General features: G+C 43.7%; 1 protein-coding gene across 6 annotated transcripts in view; it reads left to right on the top strand.

Annotated features, from left to right (window-relative positions):
• Positions 1 to 27,723, top strand: part of Boc (BOC cell adhesion associated, oncogene regulated) — a 78,537-nt gene that overhangs the window by 30,142 nt on the left and 20,672 nt on the right. For all 6 annotated transcript variants that reach the window (XM_076868220.2, XM_076868219.2, XM_076868223.2 and 3 more), the window contains 2 exons: positions 11,381 to 11,554; positions 12,382 to 12,660. In XM_076868220.2, the coding sequence (XP_076724335.1) occupies positions 11,458 to 11,554; positions 12,382 to 12,660 (376 nt within the window). In that variant the 5' untranslated portion in view covers positions 11,381 to 11,457. The remainder of the gene's footprint in view (positions 1 to 11,380; positions 11,555 to 12,381; positions 12,661 to 27,723) is intronic.

Genomic DNA, 27,723 nt, shown 5'->3' with positions numbered 1-27,723 from the left:
ATTATAAGTTATATACGTGACGGGAATTGCATTTTTATTGGGCAACACTGCTTTTTCCAGAATTATAGCCCATGTGACTGATCAGAAACTGTTATGGAGAACTAGAGGGAGGCAAGAGAGGAAGAGTACAAGGCTGGGCAGCAGAGTGGGTGGTGCATCTTTTCATGGCTTTAGGAAAGTCAGGGAAGAGTGGATGAGTTTGAGTGTATATTGGTATAGACAGATTATCTTTGGAGGGTCCTCTTAGCAGTGACATAAAAGGCAAGAACTTGGCCTAGACTAGAGTAAGTGGCTCTGTTTTTCTTATAAGTTGGCCATTCTGGCTCCCACTAGTTCATATCCTTCCCTTTACTCCTGAAGACTTGTTAGGGACACTTCTGCCACCATTTATATTCTCATGGTCCATATGGCTGGCATGTTCTTGTCATCAGATTCAGAACGCACTTGGTGCTCAGGGTCTTCCAGAGTGGAAGATTACTGACTAGTGTGTTCATTGCAGGGAAGGCTGGGAAGAGCCTGGAGCTCCAAGGCTGGCTCACCCCAGAGCTCCAGGTAGCCCCACCGCCCCTTGCTGAGCTGTCCTCTAGTGCATGCAACATGCTGAACCTAAAGAGCCTGCAGGAGCACTGTGTAGAGAAAAGCTGGGAGGGAAGGCTTCTCCTGCAGGGAGGGTAAGTGCTCTCCACGTCCTGTAAGACCCTGCTGGCTTGTGCATCTTCTATTCTGACTTCTCAATGATTCTACGAGTCTTCAAGGAGTAGATACTGAGGAGTAGGGAGATGTGGCTGGCTTCTGGATAGACTTCTGATAACCAAATGCATTTTAGGCTTTAGAACCAGGAAGTGAAATTGTACTTGGCCCCTAAACTACCCAGTGCACCAATCCCTGAAGGATTGTTGGGATATACAGCCTTGGGTTGATCTAAGAAGCGCAGATTTGTGATGTAACTCAGTGGAAAGTAAGTGCAGTGAATGTAGAGCATAGAAAATTTGGAAGGTTAAAAAATATATATATATCAACACTACTAGTATCTACCTTGGTTTTAACAATTTCATCTGACTTAAGCTGCTTTGGTACTGGAAGAGGGGGTCACATCACTGTGGTGGGGGTATTGTTTCACCAATAGTACAAGCATTTTTGCTTCTACTGCACACCCCCAACACCCCTTCCCCCCACCCCCAATCCTGATTGTGGTTGTCAGTTCTTCCAGTTTTCCTTTGCTTTATTTTATGTTTTGACTTAATTTTGCGTTGTTCCTTCTGCCCCCCACAATCACAAAACAAGTAGTTTTGTTTTACAACTTATGAAACTATTCTCTGGGGAATTCTACCATATCTTGGTTATAATTTTTAGTCTCTTGACCTGTTGGGAAATGCATGTTTGTTCTCTCCCACAGTCCTTGGGCGGAGGGAGACCACCGCTGACCTCACAGAACCCCAAGTCTCTTGTCACACATATACTTGTGACAAGGTCTAACCTGCTGGACGGCCCACTCCCACAGTGCAGAGGTTTCTTATGCCTTTAGCTTGATTGTGCAGACACAACTGTCACCTCCTCCTTGGTGCCAGACCTGCCAGAGAAGGACATGGGCCAAAGGAGGCCATAGACTGCTGAGTAAATGTGAAGGTTGCTGTCCCTGAAGGCACAGCCAGGAGATGCACCAACCCTCCCACCCACCCAACCTTGCCCCCGTGCAGGGACCCCAGCCTGCCCACATCTGCGCACACAACACCACGTGCTCCCTGGCTGTGTGGTGGCTGCACCCCTGGCCCACAGGGGGTTTCTACCTCTCACTTCTCATCACCTCAGCACCTCCCAACACCACCATCACCTTCCTCACTCCTAACCCCAAAGTCCACCCTTTCCAGCTGCTCAGATCTCTCCAGATTAGAACTCTCTGGAGACCAGGCCCTTTTAAAAGGAAGACAGAAAGGAAAAGGGAGGAAAAACAGAAAGTGGGCAACATAAGAATGAAACCAGCCCGAAGGGCAGTGGTGCCTGGAGCTATCTCACTGCATCACAATGAATATGGACTCTATTAAGCTCCGTTCTGCCTGTTAGTGTCTCCCGGGGCAACACAGCCCCCATATGGCAAGCATGCAGCAGATTAGGGTAGGCCCCCAGCCGCATTGAAGGCCAGGGGCTTGACTGGCAGTTGAACCCCCTCCCCACCGCCCCCTCTCCTCACACTTGACACGGCCTGTGTTTATCTAAAGGGAGGGGGGGCATCTGGAAGTTTTTTGTCCCAGTTCTGAGATGGGAGAGGAGGCTGGAGGCCCGATGGGGAGAGGGAAGTTGAGGGAGGAAGGAGGGTGGAGGTGGGGTAGAAAGGGGAGAGGCGAGGAGGGAAGTCTTCATAAATATTCAGGAGCAGCTCTGAATGGAGAGAGAGAAATAAAGCAGATGGAATTCGTGTTGAAGAACAGCACAATCACCCTGTTTTGAGCTCTCCAAAAACAAAACAAGAAGAAAAAAATAAAGAAAGAAAGAAAAGAAAAAGAAAGAAAAGGGAATAGCCTTCTAGGAGTGTATGAGCTGCGTTTATCCAATTAGCAGGGTTGTCAAATTGAATTTATATGGAAGAGGGGTGGGGGAATTGAGAAGAGAGTGTAGAAGAAAAAGTGTTCTCTCTTTTTCCAGCTTAGCAATAAACCATTCTCCACCCCCATGGATAGATATTTTTTAAAATCTCTTTACAGAAATAAGGCCATTTACAGGAAGGGGTGACAATGTGATTCCCTAGTAATTTTTTCCCCCAGTGCAGGAGGTGGGAGAGGATGAGATGCATTTTACCAAATGCTTATTGGGCAAATCAAGAGATGAGACCTTTGCTTAGATAGCAGAGGTGGCTCTTTTTATGGGGGTTCCTCCCCAGAGCCTACCCAGGCTTCTTTTCTTTCTGCTTGTTTTGACATCCCACCCACCTGAAATAAGCTGATAGCAGCTTGTTATAAATCATGTTCAATGAGAGAAGCCTGCGTTTGCTAATCTCTCAAAGTGTCATTTGGAGTAGACGTTCCCTTGCTTAAAACCCAATACCTTCACTCTGTCCATGGGGTTAATTTCAAACTCTTTTCCTTCTTCTTCCACTCGGTCACAATGTCCTGCCTGACTCTTTTAATTCTAATATAGTAGTCTACAAAATAGGGTGCAAGTTCCCAAAGGGAAACACACATGGTTCTATTAGGTGCTGGAAGAAAACAGTAGAGATTCCCTTAATGTTTATTTCTATCTAAAAAAGGAAGCATGTCTGGGAATGGAGCTCAGTGGTGGAGCACATGGGTGAAACCCTGGGTTTAATCCCCAGCACTTCAAAATAAAACAAAATAATTTAAAAAAAGAGAAATAGTAAAGCAGTCCAGCTTTCCTAATATTTAGTATAGAAACTAGAAGTTGTTAACTGTGTGTCACAACAGTATCCAAGAGATCTCCCCTGTGTGGAGGGTTTGACAGTAGGGATCTCACTTGCTCATTCACTCCCGTTTTCCTGTTTTCTCTGTTAAGTGGATTTACAGATTATATTATTTAGTTTTAACTAAATTAACTCTCACAAAAGGACAAGTGGCTTAAAGAGATTGCTGCAAAGAAACTGGATTGAGAATGCTGATAATCTAAGCACATGCAAACAGAAAGAAAAAGGCAGAGTTGACCCTTTTCAAGCCACATTAAGAAGCTAAAAAAAAAAAAATTGATAATGAAATCACATCTGATGAGAAGTCAACAACACAATTAACATCTGAGCAGACTATTTAAAAGAGATTACACCCATGCCATTAGTAATGATCCTAATCCTAAATAGGCATTCTGTCTTAAGGCATTAACTGATGAAAAACAATCATGATTAAGGGGGTCATTAAAATATGGTTTCACTTTTACCCAGTGTTCTTTATAGATTTTGGTTCTGCAGCATAAGCATTTAATTTTTTAAATAAATACATGGGCATGTATTAGGGATGGTTGCCCAGAATATGTTACTCCTGGGACGTAAGGTAATATGTAAAGAGCCCTGTTCCAGAACTTTCTGCCCGTCTGATTACTGGCTGCCCTGCACACAGGAGATATGCCCCCACCTGGCCAGTGTCCCCTCTTTACCTTCTTGTGCCCTCCTTCTCCTTACATAGTCATACCCCAGAAGTCCCAAATTTCAAACACCACTTCCAGAGCACCTTCATGAAAGTGCTCTCATTTACCACATGGCATCTGTGACTGCCTTGGTGGTCACTTTAAACTGTTGGAGGGAAGCGTGCTACAGTTGCTATGAGAGAGTAATCCCTACACTTCAGTTGTTCTGGACAACAAAGGTTTATTTATTTATTTATTTTTTTCTCATTTCCCATCTCAAGCTGCTCCCTTCAGTCTTGTAGCTGTGCTTTGTTAAACATGTGGCATGTGGCTGCCAGACCAGGTGAGGGAGAGATGGAAGCATCTCCAGTTCCTGAGTGCCCTGCTCCAGGAGTGACACGTGACACACTCACACCTCATTGGCACACACTAGTCACATGGTCTTGAGCAAACTACGGAGAAGGCTGGGGAGTGATGAAGACGTTACTGATACTTGCCCAGTGCTAGTGGATTTGTGTCCACAATTTGACTTTAAATTCCTAGGGACTGAATTCATCTTTGAATACTCTCAGTTACTTGCATTCTCTCTTGAATGTGGTAGATTAGTAATATTTTTCTTCCCAATAATTTTAAAAATCACAATACATATAGGTTTTTAATAAAAGACTCATACACAGAATTTGGATAAGGACTAAAGGACAAATATATTTAGAGACTGGCTAGAGTGGGACTCCTATTTAAGAACATTAAACCATGGCTATTGTCCACATTTGACATCAACGTGGTTGGGTAGATGCCAGTAATCTATATTTTCATCTAGACCTATGCTATGGAATGTGGCAACCACTAGCCCTATAGAGCCACTTAAAGAAAATTTAAAATTCAGATCCTTAGTCACGTTGGCCACATATCAAGTATTTAGAGAGCACAAATACAGAATGTCTCCATCACCAAAGAAAATTCTCTTGAAGGGATTTGTGCAGTAAACAGTAGGAGAGTGTTCTAGATTAGAATATAAAAGGTAGGCAGATGAATATGATCACATAGAAAGTTACTGTTAGACAACACTTATTATTGTTTGTCTTCATAACAGCTGCCGTTCTGACTGGAGTGAGATGATATCTTAGGGTAGTTTTGATTTGCATTTCTCTGATTGCTAGATATGATGAGCATTTTTTTCATATATTTGTTGATTGATTGTAGATCCTTTTCTGAGAAGTGTTTGTTCAGGTCCTTGGCCCATTTGTTGATTGGGTTATTTGTTTTTTCAGTGTTTAGCTTTTTGAGTTCTTTATATACCCTAGAGATTAGTGCTCTATTGATGTGTGAGGGGTAAAAATTTGCTCCCAGGATGTAGGATCTCTATTTACCTCACAGATTATTTCTTTTGCTGAAAAGAAACTTTTTAGTTTGATTCCATCCCATTTATTAATTCTTGGTTTTAATTCTTGTGCTATAGCAGTCTTATTAAGGAAGTTGGGGTCTAATCCCACATGATGAAGATTAGGACCTATTTTTTTCTTCTATTAGATGCAGAGTCTCTAGTTTAATTTCTAGATCCTTGATCCATTTTGAATTAAGTTTTTGCATGGTGAGAGATAGGGGTTTAATTTCATTTTGTTGCATATGGATTTCCAGTTTTCCCAGCACCATTTGTTGAGGATGCTCTTTTCTCCATTTGTTGAAGATGCTCTTTTCTCTTTTGGCACCTTTGTCTAATATAAGATAATTGTAATTTTGTATCCTCCATTCTGTACCATTGGTCTACCAGCCTGCTTTGGTGCCAATACCATGCTGCTTTTGTTACTATAACTCTGTAGTATAGTTTAAGGTCTGGTATAGTGATACCACCTGCTTCACTCTTCCTGCTAAGGATTGCTTTAGCTATTCTGGGTCTCTTATTTTTCCAGATGAATTTCATGATTGCTTTTTCTATTGCTTTTTCTATGAGAAATGCCATTAGGATTTTGATTGGAATTGCATTAAATCTGTATAGTGCTTTTGGTAGTATGGTCATTTTGATAATATTAATTCTGCCTATCCAAGAGCAAGGTAGATCTTTTCATCTTCTAAGGTCTTCTTTGATTTTTCTCTTTAGGGTTCTGTACTTGTCATTGTATAGATCTTTCACCTCTTTCATTAAGTTGATTCCCAAGTATCTTTTTTTTTTTTTTGAGGATTTTGTGAATGGGGTAGTTTTCCTCATTTCCTTCTTAGAGGATTAGATGAATTTTAGATAGGGAAGTGGGGTGGGAGGGAAATGGAGGGGGCAGGGGATTAGCAAGGATGATGGAATGTGATGGATATCATTATACAAAGTACATATATGAAGACTTGAATTGGGTGTCAACATACTTTATATACAAATAGAGATATGAAAAATTGTGGTATATATGTGTATCAAGAATTGTAATGCAAAAAATATATGTATAAAGGCATGAATTGGTGTGAACATACTTTATATACAGAAATATGAAAAACTGTGCTCTATATGTGTAATAAGAATTGTAATGCATTCCACTGCTGTTGTGTATTTTAAAAAAATAAAATCAATAAAAGATTAGAAAAAAAGATTGTACAACCTCCTCAAAAAAAAAAGTTACAATTAGAGATGATAATCCAGGTAATGTTATTTTCATGCATAAAGAAGTAAAATCAGAAACATTGCAAAATTAGTGGTAAAGCCAATTCTAAGCAGTCAGTTAATGTGGCCTCAGAAACAACTTGCTGGAAGCAATGTTGAACTAGTGAGGAGCATCCTAGTCTAGGAGCAGGAGACCTGACTTGCGTCCTGAACCCATCCTTTCTAACTGGTTGGGAGATCGTCTGTGAGTTACAGACTCACGCGGACTAGAAACACATGTATTAGTCTAGGCTATAATTGTATTTTCTTGAGGTCCCTCCCATTTTAAAATGTTTCCTTTTAATTAAGTCTGTGGGTAAAGTACACTTCTTAAGTAAAAATGAACTTTTTACTGTATATTTTTAAAGGTGTCCAATATGGTATTTTAGTAACCTTTCTTTCTTAATTCCTCCTAAGGCTATCAAAATTCACATTTTCAGCCCTCTGAGAATTAAATTCACTTATTTCCCTGGCATCACCCCCATGCCACTCTTCCAGGCAGGAGTTCCGTCCTCTTTCTTGAGACCAGGAACTGCTGACACTTGAACCCAGCCACTCAGCATCCCATCTAGGAGCAAAGCTCATCAGAAATAGGAATCTTACTCTACAAAATTGGGAACACGCAAAAAGTGGACCTTGGGGCAGAGATTATTTTTTTTCTTGTAGATAGCCCTTCTCAACCAATGGAGCAAAGGACTTTGTCTGACCTCCTTCTTGCCCTTAAAGGATGTTTTTGAGAAGGTCTCTGCATACTGTCTGCTACATCCTACTCTCGGTTTGCACTCATCTTGGTTTTTGGTCTCAAGACATCCAAAGGGCGTGTTTTGTGGTTTAGCTCCTACAGGCTTCCCTTTCCGTAGCAGCTGCTGTGGCATGGGTGTCCAGGGGATGAGACTGTGACCTTTGTGGCGTTGTCTCACTCTTAGTCCATGTCATCAGCCGCCCTCTACGGGGGAGGGGGATGGCCTTCTCCAGATCCACTCTCAGTTGTTTGTAATTTTCTCAAAAAAATAAATATTCCAAGGCTACAATTTCTCATGCTTGGTCTCAAACCCAGAAGTATGTTTTGTTGTTGTTGTTTTTGGAAAGTTTCAGAAACGTCTGTTTGGAGGTGATTATTTCAGTGGGAAACAAGTTATATCAGCAGTGAAACTTCTCAGACCTATTTTCTTTTTCGTGTCCAAATTACCCTTAAAAATGGCAAGTACCTAGACCTCAATGAGGAATTCATGGCAAGAATTGATTTTTCCTTTTCCCTCTGCTTTTGATTTTTTCCCCTTGATTTCTCCTCTTTTTCTGAGAAAACGCATAAGAAAATAGAAGGATCCAGACATATTTTGCATTGCCAAGAAAAACAACAGACCTTACTCTTGCCTTTACTCTGAAATTGTACCTCGCTTATTTCACAATGAGACAAAGTTATACTGCAATTAGACTCTCCAATTTAAGCCTTGCTTTCCTTAAAAAAAAAAAAAAAAAAAAATTACAGTAAAATTGTCTGTCACCTAAATCTTTGGAATTTTTCTTTTTTCTGGAACAAATTCACAAGGTAGCTTGGTCCAAGAAGTAACTACAGCATCATACCTTCAGTGATACCCCTCACAATACACACCTAATTTTTGGTCATGGTTCTGCCTTTACATTGAGACCCCATTGTCCTGCTTTGGGGTCATTAAAACAGCATCTGCTTCCATTCCGTCATGAGGATCATGAGGATGAACCCTCTTCTCTGACTCAGAATACCTGCTTCTTGGCACTCCCTCTCACTTCTCCGCTGCATTCTTTTCTCCTTGTTGTTTTTTAAAAGCTGGTTGGTGGGTGGCTGCAGAAGTGGGGTTTGTTTCCATTTTGAACCTTATAAATTACCAAGGGTGCAGAAGTAACAGGCACTGTTTGCCTTGCCCTCGTTAATCAGGAGGGTGTCTGGGCTGAATTTCCTCAGTAAAACCTTTGTTGATTTTACAACCCAAACACCTTTGTAGCCGCCCTGAGCTCAGATAAGAAACAGCCCCCTGTCCCTCTTTGTGGACTTCTCCTCTTTGCCCTTTAGTGGTTCATATACACTTTCAGTCTCCTTCCCTCCCGTCTTCCCTTCCCTTCCTCTCTTCCTCCACTCCCTTCCTCTCTCCTTCCTTGGGGCAGGAAAAGGAATGCTTGACATCAGTCTCCTTAAGGACTCCGGGAATCTGGGGCATGTCGTGAATAATCTAGATCCTTAAAATCCCACGACTGGGATCTCGTGCGGTGTTCTATATTAATATGCCATCTAATAGGGCAATAGTAGTTTAGAGAATTAATTCCAGTGTCTGGAAAATTGAGAGGACACCAAAAGCTTGCTTTTTCAGTAGGAACTTTTCCTTTATAAAGAGATCACTATTTTATATCACTCTTGTTTCAACTATTTAAACACCCACTGGGTTCATAGCCCCAGTGCAAAAAAAAAAAAAAAAAAAAAAGGGAAAAAGCTACTATTGTGGCTAAAAAGTATAGACCTTTGGTATCCACCTGACCTGTGTTTCAGCCCAAGCCGACAATTGTGTGATCCCAGGCAAGTTACTTCATCTCTGAAGCTCAGTTTCCTCACCTGTAAAATGGGAATGATGGCTCCCACCTTGAAGGGCTGGTGTGTAGATGTAAGAAGACAGTTGGTGCACAGAGCTCAGCTGGTCCCTGGGGCAGCAGAGGGTACTCTACCTCTCGGCCCTGGCTGCCCTGCCAGGCCCAACTCACATCCTCTGCAGCTGCATGATCTCACTTTGCTAGTAATATGGTCTTTTGATTCACTGAATTGTTTGGAAAAAAAGACAAAAGCACTCTTTCCCCTAACAGGAAATTATTTTAATTGTCAGGAAAAAAAAAAAAAAAAACTTCTGAAAAGTAAAATCTTTCTTCTAAAACCCTTTTAGAGAATGTGTCCTTGTCCTTTCCCAGAGTAGTTGAGAAGTCATATGGGTCCTCTGATGTTGAAGGCACAAGGCAGAGGGAGAGAATAAAAATCAAGGAGAAATGACTCTTTCTTGGAAAACACTGTGAGCATTGGTGTGGGGACAGGCCCTAGGTCTGGTTTGGAGGGTGCTTCTCGATAGAGTGGATGTGTCCCCTTCACTCCCTCTGAAGAGGCTTTGGAGAAGCAAAAGATCTAAGCAAATCCCAAGCACCTCCAAGAACAGAGCAAGCACCTCGAGCCCAGACTGCAGTCCCCATGTCAGGCATGTTGGGCTGGAGGTTAGGGACCTCCTCTTGCAGCAGACCGTGCAGGTTTCCAGAGCTCCACCAACTAGTGAGGTCCACCCTGCTGTCTGCTAGGAAGCTTGATTACTTTCCCAGATTTTTCAAAAATCTCTGACTAGGTCAGTTGGTCTAGAAGAATCAACAGGTTGAATGTAGGTCACTTTCCTAGAAAGATAATAATGATATTGCCATATGCACAGGATTCAAGAAGATTCACTACTGTGCTGTCATTGGAATGATGCCCTCCGTGTTATAGGAACTCATTCTGAACCCTCCCTGTCCAATAGGGTGGTGATCCACCTTCCTTATTTGCTAATATTTTAAAAATACACCAGTGAGAAGCATAGGAGCAAAACCTTGGTTTGGGCTGTGGCAGAAAGGGAGAGAGAAAAAAGAGGAGAGAGAGAAAAAAAAAAAAAAATATATATATATATATATATACTTGCTATGTGATTTCCATGATCTTTTAATGGTCATAATTTACAGGAGAGTAAGGAATAATACTGTGGAAGGGGAGAATTTAATGTTCTAGGTGGATGTGAAGGGGTGGCTGATGACTGAGATGTGTCACCAGGTAGCTGGAGGAGCCGTGCAAATTCTCAGGGGACTATTTTATGGGTAGAAATGCAACCTAGGTAGTTGTCAAGAGCACAGATGTTGTAGAGATGGAAAATTCCAGAATTTCAGCACTAGGGGTAGAGAAGTGGCAACCACCCATGCTCTGAGAAGGTAAGGGGCCTTGGTTGATGTGTGACTTGTGCCTGTGTTTGTGCTGGCAGTAGAGGTTACAGATGAGCCAGATGACCCCCATGAGCGCAGGCTGATTCCAGGAATAAAGAGCATTCACAGGGATCTATTAGGCATGGAATCCAGGTGAGAAGAGTCAAAGCAGTTTCTTGAGATACTGAGACTGTAGGATTTTTTAATCAGGAACCTCACCTAAAAGGAGGATTCCGCACACAGGTGCCTGCACAAGTGACAGTGCTGTCCCACAGTGTTCCTCACTAGCAGCATGGCATGCCACCTGGCCTTTGACAAGCAAATGCTAAGAATAATCTCATCTGTTCCAGCTTCTGCACTGGACACTCCCTGCCCTGTGCCCTGGACGGGGCTGTAGGTCTCAGCCTGTCCGTATCCTTGGCTCCATGTCCTGAGTACCTCTTGTTGTCCCTTGGGAAAAGCTCTAGCATCCTTACCACAATAACATCACCTTCTAGCTCAAGGGGACACCTGACAAGAGGCTTCTTTTACATGAGAAGTGGCACGAGGGGGTTCTTTGGTCTTCCCACAGCCTGGCAGGTCCCCACTTGGAATGCTGCCAGCAAGCGCAAGGGAAGCCGGCCTGTGGGGTGAAGCCCTGCCTGTGGGGTGAAGCCCTGTCTGTGGGGTAAAGCCCGGCCTGCGGCTGCCATCAACACACACAGGTGTTCTTACCACCCCCATTCTTTCTCTCTCTTACAATAGTGGTGCAGGGGACTGCAACAGCTCTGTGAGTGACCTGGTGACCTATGGAACGTTGCCTTGGGATCCTCTGACACACCATGCTGCATGGGACGATGACAACGCAGAAAGGAAAAAGGCCGGAGGTCACCCTCGCCTGGCTCATCTTGGCCACAGTGGGCTGCTTTGCTGACTTGAGTGAGTTCCCACCTGCCCTCAGCCCGTTTCCCCTGGAAGGACTCTGTCCTGGAGCTGGGTGGATGCATAAAGCATCTTATCATAATTCTTAAAAACAAAAACAAAAATACTTTGCTCCCACCGATCAAGGGCACATTCCAGAACACAAAATGAGAACTATCGTGATACCATATTGGTTACATGTTGGTATTTTATTGATTTCAAAGATGTACCCAAGGAGGAGGAGGAAATGATAACTGTTCATTTATCGTATAAGACCATGGCAGGACATGCATGGTTGGTAAGCCTCCTACCAGCCCTGGGAGATGAATATGATTGGCCTCGCTTTACAAATGAAACTGAAAGGGCTGGGGATGTGGCTCAAGTGGTAGCGCGCTCGCCTGGCATGCCTGTGGCCCAGGTTCAATCCTCAGCACCACATACAAACAAAGATGTTGTGTCTGCCGAGAACTAAAAAATAAATATTAAAAAATTCTTTCTCTCTCTCTCTCTCTCTCTCTCTCTCTCTCTCTCTCTCTCTCTCTCTGTCTTTAAAAAAAAATGAATCTGAAAAAGGCAAATCACATGGATCAGAAGTGGTGACACTGGGATTCAGCCCAGGTCTTGTCTCCAACTCTGGAGCCTGAGCTCTTGTCTCTATGACACATTGCCACTTCGGATCTGTTTGCTGGGAGCAAAGACAGGCTGGGCAGTGGTGGTCATGTTACTCAGAGAAAGATCAAGTCCTGGGTGCTTAATTCTGGAAGGGTACCAGGGTGCAGTGGTTCTAAAAAAGGTTGGTTTGTTGGGGGCTTGATGTCATTGCTGTATGCCTGTTCTTTTTCCAGATGAGGTCCCTCGGGTCACTGTCCAGCCTATGTCCACTGTCCAGAAGCTGGGAGGAACTGTGATCCTGGGCTGTGTGGTGGAACCCCCATGGGTGAACGTAACCTGGCGCCTGAACGGGAAGGAGCTGAATGGCTCAGATGATGCTCTGGGTGTCCTCCTCACCCGAGGGACCTTGGTCATCACTGCCCTCAACAACCACACCGTGGGACGCTACCAGTGCGTGGCCCGGATGCCTGCAGGGGCTGTGGCCAGTGTGCCAGCCACGGTGACACTAGCCAGTGAGTCTGCTCCTTTGCTGTAGTGTGTTCCCATCTCCTCTCTCCCACTCTCTTTCCCCCTACCATTTGTACCTCCTGTCATTAATCATGCCATAAAAGGGTGCTTAATTGTTGAAATTTTCAATCAGAGGCAATGTTGGGGGTACCATCATGGCCTGGGGAATCTCTGAGCAAGACAGTATCTGGAGCAAACATCTGCAGGGGGTGAACAGTTCTGGGGATCCCAGAGCTGAGCCATGTCCTGTGTCCCCACTTCGTCACCCTGTAATGGACCAGCTGCTGTCACCCTGCACCTCCATCACCATCACCCCATTCTCTTAACCTTTATAGTCAGAGCATGTAGGAGGCTGGGTAACAGAGCCTGTCCTTTCAGGACTTGGCCTCTGTGAGTGGCGGGCATATTTCAGATGCCTGAAATATAAATTGTAGAGCATAGTGAAAAAGATGAAGAAAACAGAAACCACCAAGACCTTCAGTGGCAATTTGGTCCAAGGTTTATTTTTTTTCTTTCCTTCCCTCCCTCCCTCCCTCCCTCCTTCCTTTCTTCCTTTCATATTGTTACACTCAGCATAAGGTAGTTTATTAAAGTCATTGTCTGCAGACATTCTGCTTGTTATAGAATCAGTGTTATCTGTGATCTCTATTTTCTCTGATTATTACATGACCATGAACATAGATCCTCAGGCCACATATGGAATCCAAGGGCCAAATGGCTTCTAAGGTTGCTCCCAACCTGATAAAATCTGGTGGATTCTATTTCCAGGCACTTCCTGCCAGATTGTCTCATGACTGCTTTTATTTCTTTCATGTTTGTGAAAGTGAGACATGGTTTTTACAAAATTACATAAGATATATTAAGAGGGTTCCACAGAACAAAGTGAGGGCCGAGTGATTTGACGTAGTCACAGCAGGAAGAGGAGCCTTATGCAGGACAGGTATTCCAGTCGCCACCATCATGGGCCCACCCTACTGGACCCTGTCATGTTGTGCCAGGTGGGAGTGACCAGGGTTGGCCATCTGACACACCATGGGCTTCACCATTTGTGTGTGCTACGTCCTGGGCACTGTACCTGTGTTACCTAATTTTCCACCCATTATAATAAGGCAACCTGACTTTTGGCAGATTAATTACAGAAGGCTGCACAGCAGTCCCAACACTCATTATAATACGTTGAACCTAGAAGGATAAAGAATAGCCTCCATCTTGGCCCTTTTCTGGAGCCTGAGATGTAGAAAATAGGGAAATTTGTTAAATGGCATTTGGATTTCCACTTTGAGATTTCCAGAGCTTATTCCCTCATGATTTAGCAGTATCCCATTATCCCTGACACCCCTGCTTTGGGCTTCCATGTTGCTATCACCACCCTCGTGAATGAAGAAGTTCCAGGAAGGTCATAGTCCCATGTCATGGCTCATTCCTAAGACAGCCAGCTTCTGAAATGCGCCTCCGTCGTGGCCAGCTGGGGCCCTTGGGGTGTGTGAGGCACGAGCTCTGGCAGGAAAATGCTAAGAGATGGGGAAGTAGAAAAGCGAGGGAGAAGTGCCCCTCCCTGCCCTTTGGTCCCCAGATTTCCTGGAGAGACTCTGCTCCGTGGGAGAGTGGAACACAGGCTGCTGCTGGCTGTACCACCGTTTCCTTGGGAAATAGTTGAGCAACCCAGCCATTTTCTAAGGGGAGGAGGCAGAGCGTGTCCTTAGCTATCTCCTCGAGGGGTCAGGCTGCCCCCGGAAGCCCCCACACGGTGGGAGCCATTTTCCTTTGTGGCAGAGGAAGCACCATTAAGTCTGAGTACCAGCAGGCTGTCGCCAGCTGGTTCTGTGTAAGGGAGGGTGCTTGGAGGTTTAGGTGAAGAGGGTGGAGGTGGGGAAGGGACATCTCACCACATCAATAAGGGCGGACTCGGGCTGGGGTTGTGTAGCTCAGGGGTACAGCACTTGCCTAGTGTACACAAGGCACTGGCTTTTGTCCCCAGTACCACCAACATAAAGTTTTTAAATGGAAGGGCTGAGGTCATAACTATACTTCTTTTTACAATTTCCACTTCTGTTTTTTTGTGGGGGGCAGGGTACCAGGATTGAACTTAGGGTCATTGACCACTGAGCCGCATCCCCAGCCTTATTTTGTATTTTATTTACAGTCAAGGTCTTGCTGAGTTGCTTAGTGCTTCTCTTTTGCTGAGGCTGGCTTTCATATTTGGAAATTGTGATTGCGTATAGAAATTTTAGAATATATAAAAACAATGTCTCTCTCAAGCCTGCCATCTCTACAAACCAACTACTGTCCTTTGGGCACATACTCTTTCAAATCTTTATCCAGAACCCTATTTTTACATTATTGTAATGATGATACTAAATTCCAGTGTCTACTTATTTTCTTCCCTTGACATTGTATGCATTTGCCATTGACCATAAAATAATTTATAATTTTTTCTTTATAAACAAGTATAAAATGCTTACAGTAAAATATACAAAGTGTATTGATCTTTAGTGAGCCATCCAGTGTGCTGTGTAACCATCACTCTGACACATCCTGTCATGCCCCTTCCTGGTTGGTCCATCCTCCAGCCCCAGCAAAGCATGCTCCTAACTATAGATGGCCCTAGCACTTCCCCCAGTGGCTCCTTCATAAGGAACTGAATTCTTCCTATTGCTGGGCAATTAGTTCACTTCCAGCTGTTCATTATTATAAATAAGACATGCCTTTTAGCAACTTTATGCCTTTAGAGGGTATCTGGGAGGGAGATTTCATCTACAAATGGTCTGCACGTGTCTGTGGAGGCTCCAGAAATTCCATAACCATTCATTCAGGCTAATTAGGAATCAGGCTGAACCTTTTATTGTTTGGCAAAGGGAAGGTTGGAAAGGAGAAGATTGATTTTGGACTCCTCCTCTTGCTTCAAGGTGTATCTGGGTGAAGAGAGACAATTTATAGACAATTTATTTAAAAAAAAAAAAAATTCCTGGCTGCTGCTCTCTCTGGTGCTTGCAGGGATGTGTGGTTGGCAGAGAGGACAAAGGGAAGGGTTTGGTTGCAGCCCAAGAAGACACAGCAAGAGAAGAAGGGGCATGTGCGAGAGCGGAGCGGTCTTGTTTGAAAGCCAAGAACTATTGGCTTGTCATTTAGACATGAATCACAAGTGAAATGGGTGGGCCTGAGTGGAGGGAAGGAAAGCACTGGAAATGGGGTGAGCAGACTGGGGGTCAGTGTCTCGCAGAAGGTGGAGCTGGTGGAATGGAACCGCAGCCTCCCAAGCTTGGGGGAGACAGCAGTGGCGTGAAGGCAAGTGGGGGAGAGAGAAAGGGGTGCTGTCTTTGGGTTAATGCCACTGAGGGATTTGGCCTGGATTTAGCAGTTAGATTAAGTTTCTGAAAGCACATTCCTGAGCAGAATGGGGGCTGTGTTTTGCTGGTTGGCTGGTGGACAAGGAGGCTGCAGGGTAGACGGGATTCTGTGTCTCCAGGAAAGGCTGGGCACAGGCTTGTGCACCCACACACTCTCAGCATTTGCCTTCTCTTCCTCTGGCCTCTTGAGCCTGCCTCCCTTCCCGTGTTCATCCTCACACAAAGTGGGTGCTGTTGGGCCTACTGGCAAAATGCCACCGCCTGGCCTAACTCTTAGCCATCACTTAGAGCTTTAGATGATGGGGCTGAGGACCTGCTTTGAGGATTCAGGAGGCTTCTGGAGAACTCTACTGGCCCAGGCCTCTCTTACACCAGTGTTACTTCCAGGTTTCAGGTAAAATGGAGCCAGAAGTCGAGACCCCCCAAAAAGTCTCACCTGGGCATTCTCCCCCTCCACCCAGGCTATCCTGGCCATCAGATAGAGTCACCCTCACTCTGAGGACAGGGCATCTCACACTCCCCTGTGGAGAATGTTTTTCTTTCCTATTTAAACTTCATTTTTGAGAAATCGCTCTTGCTGCTAGTGCCTCATTTCCGATCATCTTGTCTAATTCCTATTTTTAAAATGCTTTTGACATTGATTGCCTTTTTTCCTCTTTCTGGTCAGAAGCTTTATACCAGGTGGTGAACCACTTTACATGGCTCAAATATTCCTACTGTGCTCCTGAACCAATAGCAGACACTACCAAGGGAACACCAGATACCACAGCTTAGCAAGGAGGCCCAAGGGTTCCTCAGAGCCACCATGCCACAGGGAGGCTGTTCTTTGTCCCCTACCTCTAACAACCCACCATTCAGATAACTCCTACCTAACTTTTTACTTTTAATGTTTTCTATTCTTTAAGCAATTCTCCCAATTGTCCAAGCATCCACGGTCCCAGTTGTAGTTGGAAATAAAATAGACGGTAACAGGGAAGTTACCTACCTATAGTTTTATATGTGGAAATTTTAGTCTTCCGGATAATGTGAAGTCTTCAGTTGATGCTGGTATGATTGAGAGGAGTTCTGGAACTCTCTATAAGACCTTTGAGCCTGGAGATCAGGCATGTACTCCTACTGATCCTTTCTCACGTCTCAGAGATCAGCAGGTAGAGAGACTGACAGGAAAGAAAGTGTTCCCTCTGAGGAGCCACCTTCATGACTCTGAGGAAACGTCAGAAAGGGACGAGGTGCCCTTTGTGATCATAATTTAATTTACCCCGTCAATACAATGAACAGCCACACTAGTATAATGGGAAAACAATAAAATTTAAAAATCCTAGGTTTAAGTCTTTGCTCTGAATTTGGGTAAATCATTTAATTTCTCAGATTGCCAATTGTGTGGAATGAATTTAGATAAATCATTTAATTGCTCAGATTGCCAATTGTGTGGAATGAACATGATAACCATCTCATCACCAGACACAGGGTGAAATGACATATAGATGTCTATATTTTTAAGGGGCACTCAGCCACGGAGCCACACCCCCAGCCCTATTTTGTGTTTCATTTAGAGACAGGGGTGTCACTGTGTTTGTCACTGTAGCCCACAGAGCTGCCCATCTGTTTCTGTGGACTCAGTGCTGCTCACTGTTCCTTCAGACAGAGGTTGGCTTGGGCTGACAAGCTATGCTGACCTGGGCCCTCAACATGGCAAAATCTTCAAACCGGCCATGCCTCCTCTTGCTCAGCTCTCCTCACTTCTGATTCCTACGAGAGACTTCATTAAAATCACCTACACACCTATATTCTGGCTTTGAGCTAGAGTAGGCCATTAAGCACCATTGTGGACATTGTTCCTTAAAATATTTCTAGCTTCCTTTATCAAGGAAGTTAACGTTATCCTGAAAACCAGAACCAGAACCAACACACACACACACACACACACACACACTCTCTCTCTCTCTCTCTCTCTATATATATATATATATATATACACACACACACACACACACACACACACATATATATATATATACCCACTCACATATATATGATAAATCAAATTATGTATGTATGACATAATACATGTATAATTATATGTTATACCAAGAAAGGGGTTTATTTTAAAGAATTGGCTCATGCAACTCATGCAACCTGGAGTCAGATAAAAGTCGATGTTTCATTCCTGAGTCTAAAGACTGGGATCTCAGGCAGATTTTCAATGTTATTCTTCTCTGGGAAACCTCAGTCTTTGCTCCTAATGCCTTTGACTGATTGGATGAGACCCACCCCTGTTATAGAGGGCAATCTTTTTTTTCTCAAAGTCTACTGATTGTCAGTGATAATAAAACTCTCCAAAATACCTTGACAGCACCCTCTAGACTAGTGTTGGACCAAACAATTGGTCATCATTGTCTAACAGAGTTGGCACATAAAATTAACTATCACAACCCCTTGGATGTCCACCTCAAATATACCATGTGCTGGGGTAATTTAGGAGCATATCTCTTTAGAGCTACTGTGAAGAAATTAGATTCCCTGTTAAGTCCAGCCCCTAGAGCCATTAATGGTCTCTTTAAACATAGATGTTTGCCCACTGTCAGTGCAATGGTTATTTCTCAACGTTTCTGGACTTGATTCAGCCCTCTGGATGTTTGACATTTCCACCTTAGATGAAGTTGTGTGATTGAAAATACAGACTCAGAGGTTCTGTTTTCTGGTCCCATCTGACAGATGCTGGCAGAGTTGCAGGAACAGCTTCATAGAGTCTCTTGCCTTGGAACATGGGTATTGTTAGGAATTGCTTTGGACACAGGTAGCACCGATTTCATGAAGGATTTCAGTTCTGGATTTTAATTTTCCCCTACCTTGATTTTTTTTTTAAAAAAATATATATTAACATATATATAGAAAATATATATATATATATATATATATATATATATATATATATATACACACACACACACACACACACACACACACACATACACACATATATATATATCTGTATCATTTTTTTTTTTTAGTACCAGGGGTTGAATTCAGGGGCACTCAACTACTGAGTGACATCTCCAGCAATATTTTTGTATTTTATTTAGAGACAGGGTCTCAACTGAGTTGCTTAGCACCTCACCATTGCTGAGGCTGGCTTTGAACTCACAATTCTCCTGTCTCAGCCTCTTGAGCTGCTGGGATTACAGGCATACACCCCCGTACCCGGCTCTTTGATTTTTTTTTTTTACTGTAAAATTTAGCTTCTGTTTCACAGTATATATTCTTTTTTTAAAAAAATACTTTAATGAATACCCATCTATGAATGACTCCACTTAGTAAGGAGAACATCACCAACACACTTGATGATTCTTATGTGTGTGTGTGTGTGTGTGTGTGTGTGTGTGTGTGTGGTGGGTATTGAACCCAGGGCCTTGCACACATGAGGCAAGTAAGCTACCAACTGAGCTATATCCCCAGCCCACTCACAGTATATATTCTTATAAGGCACTTCAAATGCTTTGTGGACAAGAGGATGGGAGGAGAAATAGGCAGCATGCAAGGACTAATGTCAGTCAGTCCAAAAAATGTCTCTTTCATTTATAGCAACTTCTCTAGTGTTCTCCCAGAGTATATGAAAATATGAATAGAGGAATAAATTCTCTCTTCAAAATCTAACTTCTGGCATTTAGTTTCTTTCCCAGTACTTTACCTCCAAATAATGTACTCTATCCACGAATCTTTCATTTATTTATTTTTTTATTAAGTAAGACAAAAATCTAAGTTTGTGAGTCTTAAATAAATGAAAACTATCCATTTCCCAGTGCTGACTTCTCTATTTGGATATTTTGGAGGCTGGTGTCCTAAGATTCGGTGCTAACTAAGACCTAGTCCCCGCCCTTGAGAACCTCTCAGTCTAATGGTCTAAGGCGGACTTTGGTAACTCATAAGCCATAAAGCAAGTCAGTCCCATTAGTTGCCTGACTTGTGAACAGATTTCAGTGGACGCTCAGAGACTAGTAATGATTTATTTCAGTTTCAGGGAACTGAGGAAAACTCAAGAGACGAGCCTTGAAGACTGTATGGGGCCACTCTAGTTTTAATTTTTAAAGTATGTAAATCCTTACATACTTTTCTCAGACCTTTAACAACTAAATTTAGCTCAACATTGTGCACTCACACCTAGACCCAGGACATTACTGGGATGGTACAGATATTTCCACAGTGTGTTTCATTTCCGTAGTGAGATGTTCCATGGAGAACCACCAGTAGCAATGTCTTGTCTCTTGCTATTCCGTCTCATTTCCCACTTCCTCCTGTTTCTCATCTCTTTTACCTGTAGGGATGTACGTGTTCAGATAAGAAAGGAGACCTGCGTGTTTTCTCTAGCCAACACTCTCCCCCACCCCCACCCTGACTCCCTGACCAAACAAGAAGGAACCATTCGCTCCCAATTGGAAAAACATTTGTGTGTTGGCTTGGGTGTCCCAAGGAATCCTGTGTAAGCCCTTTGCTTTGTGATGAAGGGATGGCAGCCGGAAGAAGAGTTGGGGGAGGAAAGAAAACACAGGTGGCTTCCTGAGCCACCCCAGGAGGGGCAGGGAGTCTCTGGCTGAAAGCCAGGGCTGAGAGCAAGTCAGCCTCTGCTGGGAGAGACACAGACAGCTGCACGCGGGTCCAGAGAAAAGGAGAACTCTCTTAGGTTGAAATTTAGCTATTCAAGTTATGTGTATTTTACTTTGCCATTTGGGCAAGACAATTGTTGTAAGACAGTTTAGACCCCAAAAGGTATTAGGCAGTTTGCATATCTTAATAGAAAATGAGTAAGAAATACCTCTTAGCCTTAGGTCAAAGTCACATTAACTCTCTCAGACTTGTATGGGACATAGGTGGTGAAAGACCCTCCGAGTCCCTGTCCAAGGAAGAACGCACGAGACACTGGCTGCAAAAAACATGAGGCAATTTATTGATACACAGGCGCCTGTGGGTGCTCAGCAAAACCTCAGCCGGAGCTTTGGTGAACTGGCACACTGGGCTTTGGGGTACAGGTCTTTTATAGGATAAAGGGGCAGGTTTCGCGCGCGCGGTAAGCAACAGGTTTCTTATTGGTTATTTTGAACCCAGCATATAGATTACCTAAAGGGCAAAGTTGTTCTTCACTTTATGTTATCAGTTCCTATTTGCCTAAGAATGCCCTGGGACCTGGTTTTTTTTTTTTTTGTTCTTTTCCAACCATCCTGTCCTTTCACAATAGACTACCCTTAACTGATTAATAGATAGACCTCTCCGGTGTTTAGTGGGTTAGCAACACGCCCTAATGGTTTCACAATGGGGCCTGGGGTTTCTGGGCTGGGGTCTTTCAGTGGAAATTCACATGTCACAAGAACTTTCCCTGATACTCTGACATCAACACCACCTAATCCTGTCAGACCAGGTACAAGCAAGCACCCTGACAGATCCATGGTATGAACTCTGTTAGGGCAAATGCCTGCCCCTAACAGCTAGGGGCCCGATTCTGTATGTAGCAAAGGTTGCCGTTTACCGAGGACACACTTGCCTCCCTCTTCCCCCAATCCATCCTTTGTACACACAGCCACATGCTTAAATAAAATCTTAGGTTCGTTTTCTAAGCTAAGACAGTAAGGAAGGGCCACGTAGTGTGTTGATTCAATGAGCCTAGACAGACTTAGAAGAACCTCTTGCACCAACCAATGATGAGGGACTGAGGAACGAATTGATTAGTTGGGTTAAAATCACTGAAACCCCATTATGGAAAACGATGTAACACAGTTCCTTTATAATGAAAAGAAAAAAAATCCAGAGAAGAAATGAGTCCCTTGGCTCATTTTGTGTGGAAAAGTTTAGTTTCTACGTTGATCTTGTTCTTAGACTTTCAGCCATTTTTGAAATCTGGTAATAATCCCCCCAAATATAGAGAAGCATGTCTACCCTGAAAAATGGAAAAACTGTTCACATTTAAATTAAAGGGGAACACGTAACAGTGAGAAAATGAAGTAAGTCAAAGCACACAAAAAAAAAAAAATGCTGAGGCAAAAATAGCCTATTTTTCTTTTCTTTTGTTTGATACTGTGGATTGAGCCTAGGGACACTTTACAACTGAGCTACATCCCCAGCCCTATTTATCATTTGAGAGATGATCTTGCTGAGGTGCTAAGGCTGACCTTGAACTTGCCATCTTCCTGCCTCAACCCTCATATTTTTCTATAGGGAGACTTGTGCTTAATTGTGAGCATCTGTTCTTTTTTTTTCCAGTTAAAACATTTGGTGAACGCCAGGAATCTTAGAGGCAAACTCAAGCCTAGGCAGGATGCTTTCAGCCCCCCTCCCACCTGCTCTTTCCCTTTGTTTTGGGAATGGCACCTTCCTCTTTCCATTCCTTCCCACCTCCCTTGAATTACTAATTCTCTCCAGGAACCTTATCTTAATCCCCTCACCTTCACAAGTCTGGACTATGGTCTCTTCTTGGTTTCCTTCATGTCCTGGGTTTACTTCTAGTGCCTTCCCTTGCCGGGGTGTCTCTGCCCCAGGACAGGAGCCACTGTTACCCATCTGTCCATGGGGCTTTACACAGCGCCTGGCACATGGTAGGCCTTGGATATATGTTAAGGAAGAGGAAAGCTCCCTGATACAATGTGTTTGAAATCTGCAAAATCAAGAAGGGCATGCAGGTAGTGAAAAGAAATGTCAAGATTTCTTCACCAAGTTCTGATGTAGTAAAGGTTTTTAAGAAGTAAATAAGAAAGGAAGAAGCAGTAACTCAGCCTGTAAACAGGTTGAAAATACAAATAGATTGAAGATGGGTTTGTAAAAATTGATGGATGTTAGAAAAGCGTCAAAGGTATCAAAAAGAAATTAAATTCAGAGGAACCTCTGGAACCTTGAAGAGAGGTCCATGACTGGCTGTATGTCCTGCCACATGATCACAGGGCAGATACCATGACAAGATCATGGCGGACAGAATTGGCACACTGCTGCTGCTACTGGAAGTCACAGTTCCCAGGTGTGTGGGAAGAAAAAGTGGGCACCAATGGGTCCCCCTGTCCCCAGGACGGTGGCCCTGCCTCTCCCACCTGGAATTGTTTATAAAGGATATACCAAAGATCCCCATTCCCCAGCTCCATGGCCTCCATTTCTCTCCTGTCTCTCTTCCTGTGCAGGCCGCCAGCCCTGCCGAAGGCTGTGCCAGGATCCAGCTCTGGCTCCGATGAGTCCGGACCACCGGGATTCACATTAATTTTCCCATTGCAAAGTTTATAGTTTATATTTAGATGATCAGAGAAATATGTGTGATGTGGGTTGTTGGCAAGTAAATCTTTTTTTTTTCCTTCTCTCTTTCTTCAGTGTATTTTTTTTTTTCAAACCATTTCATTCCTTAAGTCCAAAAGAAACTCCCAGCTCTGTGAACCAGCCCTACCTCACAGCAGCACTGAAGTCTAAGATGGTCTACAGCCATCATCACTGTTCATCTGGCTGCCAGACTCAGTGGAGACAGGGCTCCATCTTTGACTTGTCTTTGAGGATTAATCACATTTCTTGTTCTCTTATGTCTTTTTTTTTTTTAAATATTTTTAATTGGTTCAAGCCAAGAAATTCCTGAAACCTTAGGCCAGCTTATTGCAAATCATTTAATGACATTGCAAAATATATTCTTTTTATTCTCTCTTCTTCCTCACACACTTCTCCCTTTATGGTCTCCTCCCCTGCCCACCCAGTTTCCTGTCTCCTGTCTTGACAATTTTTTGCCTTTATCCCATCCCCACATTGACTCTTTCATCTCTTCTCCATTCTCAGCTTGCTCCCACCATTCAAATTTGGGTGGACACCTCACCTCAACAGCAAGGAAAAATACAAGATTTGACAACCAATATGTTTGGCATCTGCAAAGTTGTTTTATTTTTTACCCTCCCCATGGAAACTGTTTTATTTAAATAAAAGAGAGTATAGTATGTCTTGCTTTCATCAGAAAGTGTGTTTGAGAAATTTCATGTCATGTTTCCATGACTGTCAGGCGAGAGCTTTGTTTGGAGCCAAAATTATTTGTGCAATTGGACCAGCAGGAAAAAAAAAAAAATCTCAAAGACAGTAAATGAATTTATCCACTGTCCCATCTGCGAAGTGAGGAGCAGTACTCACTCTGCCAACTTCTTCTCTAAGTTCTCTGCTGATCATAGTGGACTGGCTTAGGCAGCTATGCTGGTGAAGGAGATGGGGACCATGCTGGTGGGCACAGCTCTGGTGAATGATTGCATCCTGTCTTGTGTTTTCTTTGTCTGTCTCGCATTAGATTAAAAGCTCCCTGAGGTTGAGAGGTATTTCTCCTTTATATTTTCTGCAGTGCCTGGTGCAATCGACAGTTCTGAGTGCTTGGTTGGCTGAATGAAGGCATCAATGATGCTTAGAGGATTACACTGTACCAAATGCTGACTACACAATATATTGGTTTGGCCCAGCTTTGTGAAGGGGCAATTAGGTTTAACTTTAGCCAGAGCTGCTCAATTCCCCTAAAGTAAAAGCCTTAGTCACTTTCCCAAGTGGGCAGCTTCTGACAAGCTTGCCCAGGATGTAGGAACCCTGTCCACTCTTCAGGTGCCAGGATCTTTGATTTCTTGAGCTCCATCAGCTGTATATCTACTCTGCTTCTATAGTTGCCCCACATCCTCAGTGGCTTTCCATTTTTAGAGTACTTTTCTTCAAGGACTAGCTATAGGGTCATGCCAAGCCATGATTCCTCAGGTGACTTAGGGTTTGATAACAGCTTATAATTCTTTGTCTGTCCATTCAGGGCATAAGGGAAGCCCTGCTTTGCCAGAAGCCACACAGTGAGGTAGTGCCAATGCCTGCCAATTTCAGCCAGGGCTCACCCTGAGAAATCTCTCAGAAGCTTGACTTCCCCTGCATGTGGTCCATCTCTCCAAAAGAGCCTGAGGTGCAGAGAAGAACCAGAGGATCAGCATGCTACCGGGTTGCACTCCACTAAGGCCAAATTTTTCTGAGCTTTGTAACATCAGCATAGATATAGCAAGCTGCCACAGGAACAATTCAAGGCTTGGAGGCCATGAGGGCTGGGGAATAGAATTATCCATCAGCACAGAAACCTGCCCATGGCCTTGAGGCTGCTGAGCCATCCTGGCAGCATTAACAAATGAGCCCCATGCAGTGCCCATAATCTGGTGGGTCCCATTCAAACTTCAGCAGATGAGTGCAGGCTTTTCTCACAATCCTTGAGAACATGGAAGGAGGGTAAGACAGGACTATATGCAAGAACACCTGCTTGGCCAAAAGACCAGAATTGTCAAGATGGAAATATTGAGGGTCCCTACAACATGCAGCCAAAGATGCCATATTATTTGACTTTTTGCCTCAACAAAATAGAGTTTTGATTTGCAGCCTAAGAGAGGACACAGGGAGAAGACTGAATGAGGAAATATCTTGAAAGTGATTGTTAGGTTTATGGATGACACTGGGGACATTGAACCAATATCCAATATACCCTATAACTGAACATGTAAGAACTAAAATTGGGAGATAAGCCTACAATTAAGATTTGACAATTTGTGCTGAGAATGCATGATCTTCTATTAAATATGTAACTTAATTCGTAGATCTATTGAGCTGCTTCTATTCCCTCCTCCTCCTCCTCCTCCTCCTCCTCCTCCTCCTCCTCTTCCTCCTCTTCTTCTTCTTCTTCTTTCGCTTCTTATTAATAAAGGAAGGATGGAGACCAGAAGGTGGCGAGAAAGAAGTTCAAGGGGACACAAGATAAAATTTGTCCATTTGTAGTTTCATGTATGATCCTGGTACGGACCACCATACCACATGGATCTATAAGTCTTTTATTTGCTCTCTTTTTTCCCCTATAGCCAAGAATATGTATGTCCTTTGCACCCTTTAAATGTGACAGGAAGCACATTATATGATGTGTGTTTGAATAAATCCCTGTATCGTGCATTTGGCATTGGAGTACGTGCCAATGAGACATCAGAAGATACATTTTCCCTTTAGAATTTGAGCTTTGAGAAGGAACCCAGCCAGGGTTCTGTACAGAGCCTAAAATATTATGGCCTTTCTCCGAAAGCACCAAGTTCTGTGACAAGAGGGCCTGTGAACCCAGAGGTGGCTCTGAAGACCAGAACTTTTGGCCCGTGGGAACTGAGAAACAACAAGAGTGGCCAATGGCATTTGATTAATGTGGACAAGTTAATGAAGTAGCAGGGAGAATGCACAGAGGCAAGATGCAAGAGGGGTATGAGGAAAGGTGAGAGGCTTAAAATTGCAAAAACTTTCTTCTAACAAATTTCTCAAATACCCCAGCCAATAGGCAAGGAACAGGTGTCCTTTCAAACCACTTCCTAGGAAAATTGATCCATTCTCTGCTGCCCGGAGGCCAGCTAACCCCATCAGTAATTAAAGGGCCCATTTGCTGTGCAGCCAGGACTCGGCCAGGAAACTGACTTTGCAGAGCCAAGGGCCTGGGAACAGGCTGTTTTCCTTCATATGCAGCCAGTTGGATCTCTCTGCATCTGCCCATCTGATGGCTGATTAGGCCATTATTGATCATGAAGTCTCCACCCCTCTCTGGCCTCCTTCCTGTCCAAAAACACTAGGAAAGGAGCTCTCTGATTTTTAGAACATACATCACTTCATTACTCTTGTCTTTGATCCTTTTAGTGAAACTCAAGTTTTACTCCAGCAGCCAAATTGGGAGTGTTTGTCTAGTTAAGCAACAGCTAAGGCTTAAGCTTAGGAGGCACAGGGAGGGGACACAGCCAAGGACCAAACTGCCGCTTATTTGTTTCGAAGCCAGGAAAGTTTGCCTGCCAGTGGGCGCTTGTGGGGATCTATACGCCCAGCTGGGGTGTCCTGGGTCCTGTCTGCATGGGCTGTTGCACACATGTTGGCATCAGAACAGAGGGGCTGTCGGGGAGAATAGCTGACCGGTGCCCAGCTTTGTACCTCCCCCACTGCACAGCCTTCTGTCTCCACCCTAGCAGTTGTCAGAGGAGGCAACAAGAGCCAAGAGGGGCTTAAGGAGGCCCAGTGTTTTTAGCATGGGGTCTGTGAGGTGGGCCCCTAGAGGAGTGCATGATCCGTGCCTGGATTAGCCCTCAAGTATAGTAGGCAGGAGCCTGGGGCCATTAAAATGGAGATGGCATTCTGATGCCAAACTCCTTTCAGTTGCTCACATCTTGCAAAATAATCTGTTAGGTTTAAGCACATTCTTGCTAGAGGCAAATTTCCTTGGAATGAGGTAAAGAAAAAGAGGGGATAAAAAGAACAACAACCCTTGGTGGAGTAGCTTTGAATTTATTAGACCGTGGAAGAGAGTGTTTCTCAGTGCTTGAGGAATTTTCCAGATACCTTGAGCTCACAGTCAGTCACTCATAGCTTGCTTTGTGAGAAGCCTTTTGACTTAGCAGGTACAGGACACACTGGCCTAAAAGAGGTTTAAGACCTCAGCATTTCTTTTTTAAGTTAATTGCTTTAAAAAAGCAAAGTTACTGACATTTAGCTAGAAGGCATTGATTCTCCAGCCCGCTTCCCGTAGTCCAAATCTTCATCTTCTCAGAGAGAAATCTCCTTGGCTGTCTTGGCTGAGAGACTCACTCCATCAGAATTGGGCTACATAATTTTCAGGGCCCAGTGCAAAAATAAAATGCAGGGCCCCTTGTTCAAACCTGATGAAGAATGTTAAAATGGAGACAGCAGAGTATTAAATCAAGCCCT

The sequence above is a fragment of the Callospermophilus lateralis genome, chromosome 10 (genome assembly GCF_048772815.1).
Source record: "Callospermophilus lateralis isolate mCalLat2 chromosome 10, mCalLat2.hap1, whole genome shotgun sequence".
Taxonomy (NCBI): domain Eukaryota; kingdom Metazoa; phylum Chordata; class Mammalia; order Rodentia; family Sciuridae; genus Callospermophilus; species Callospermophilus lateralis.
The sequence above is the reverse complement of the archived record's forward strand: the minus strand, read 5'-3'. Positions and strand labels throughout refer to the sequence as shown.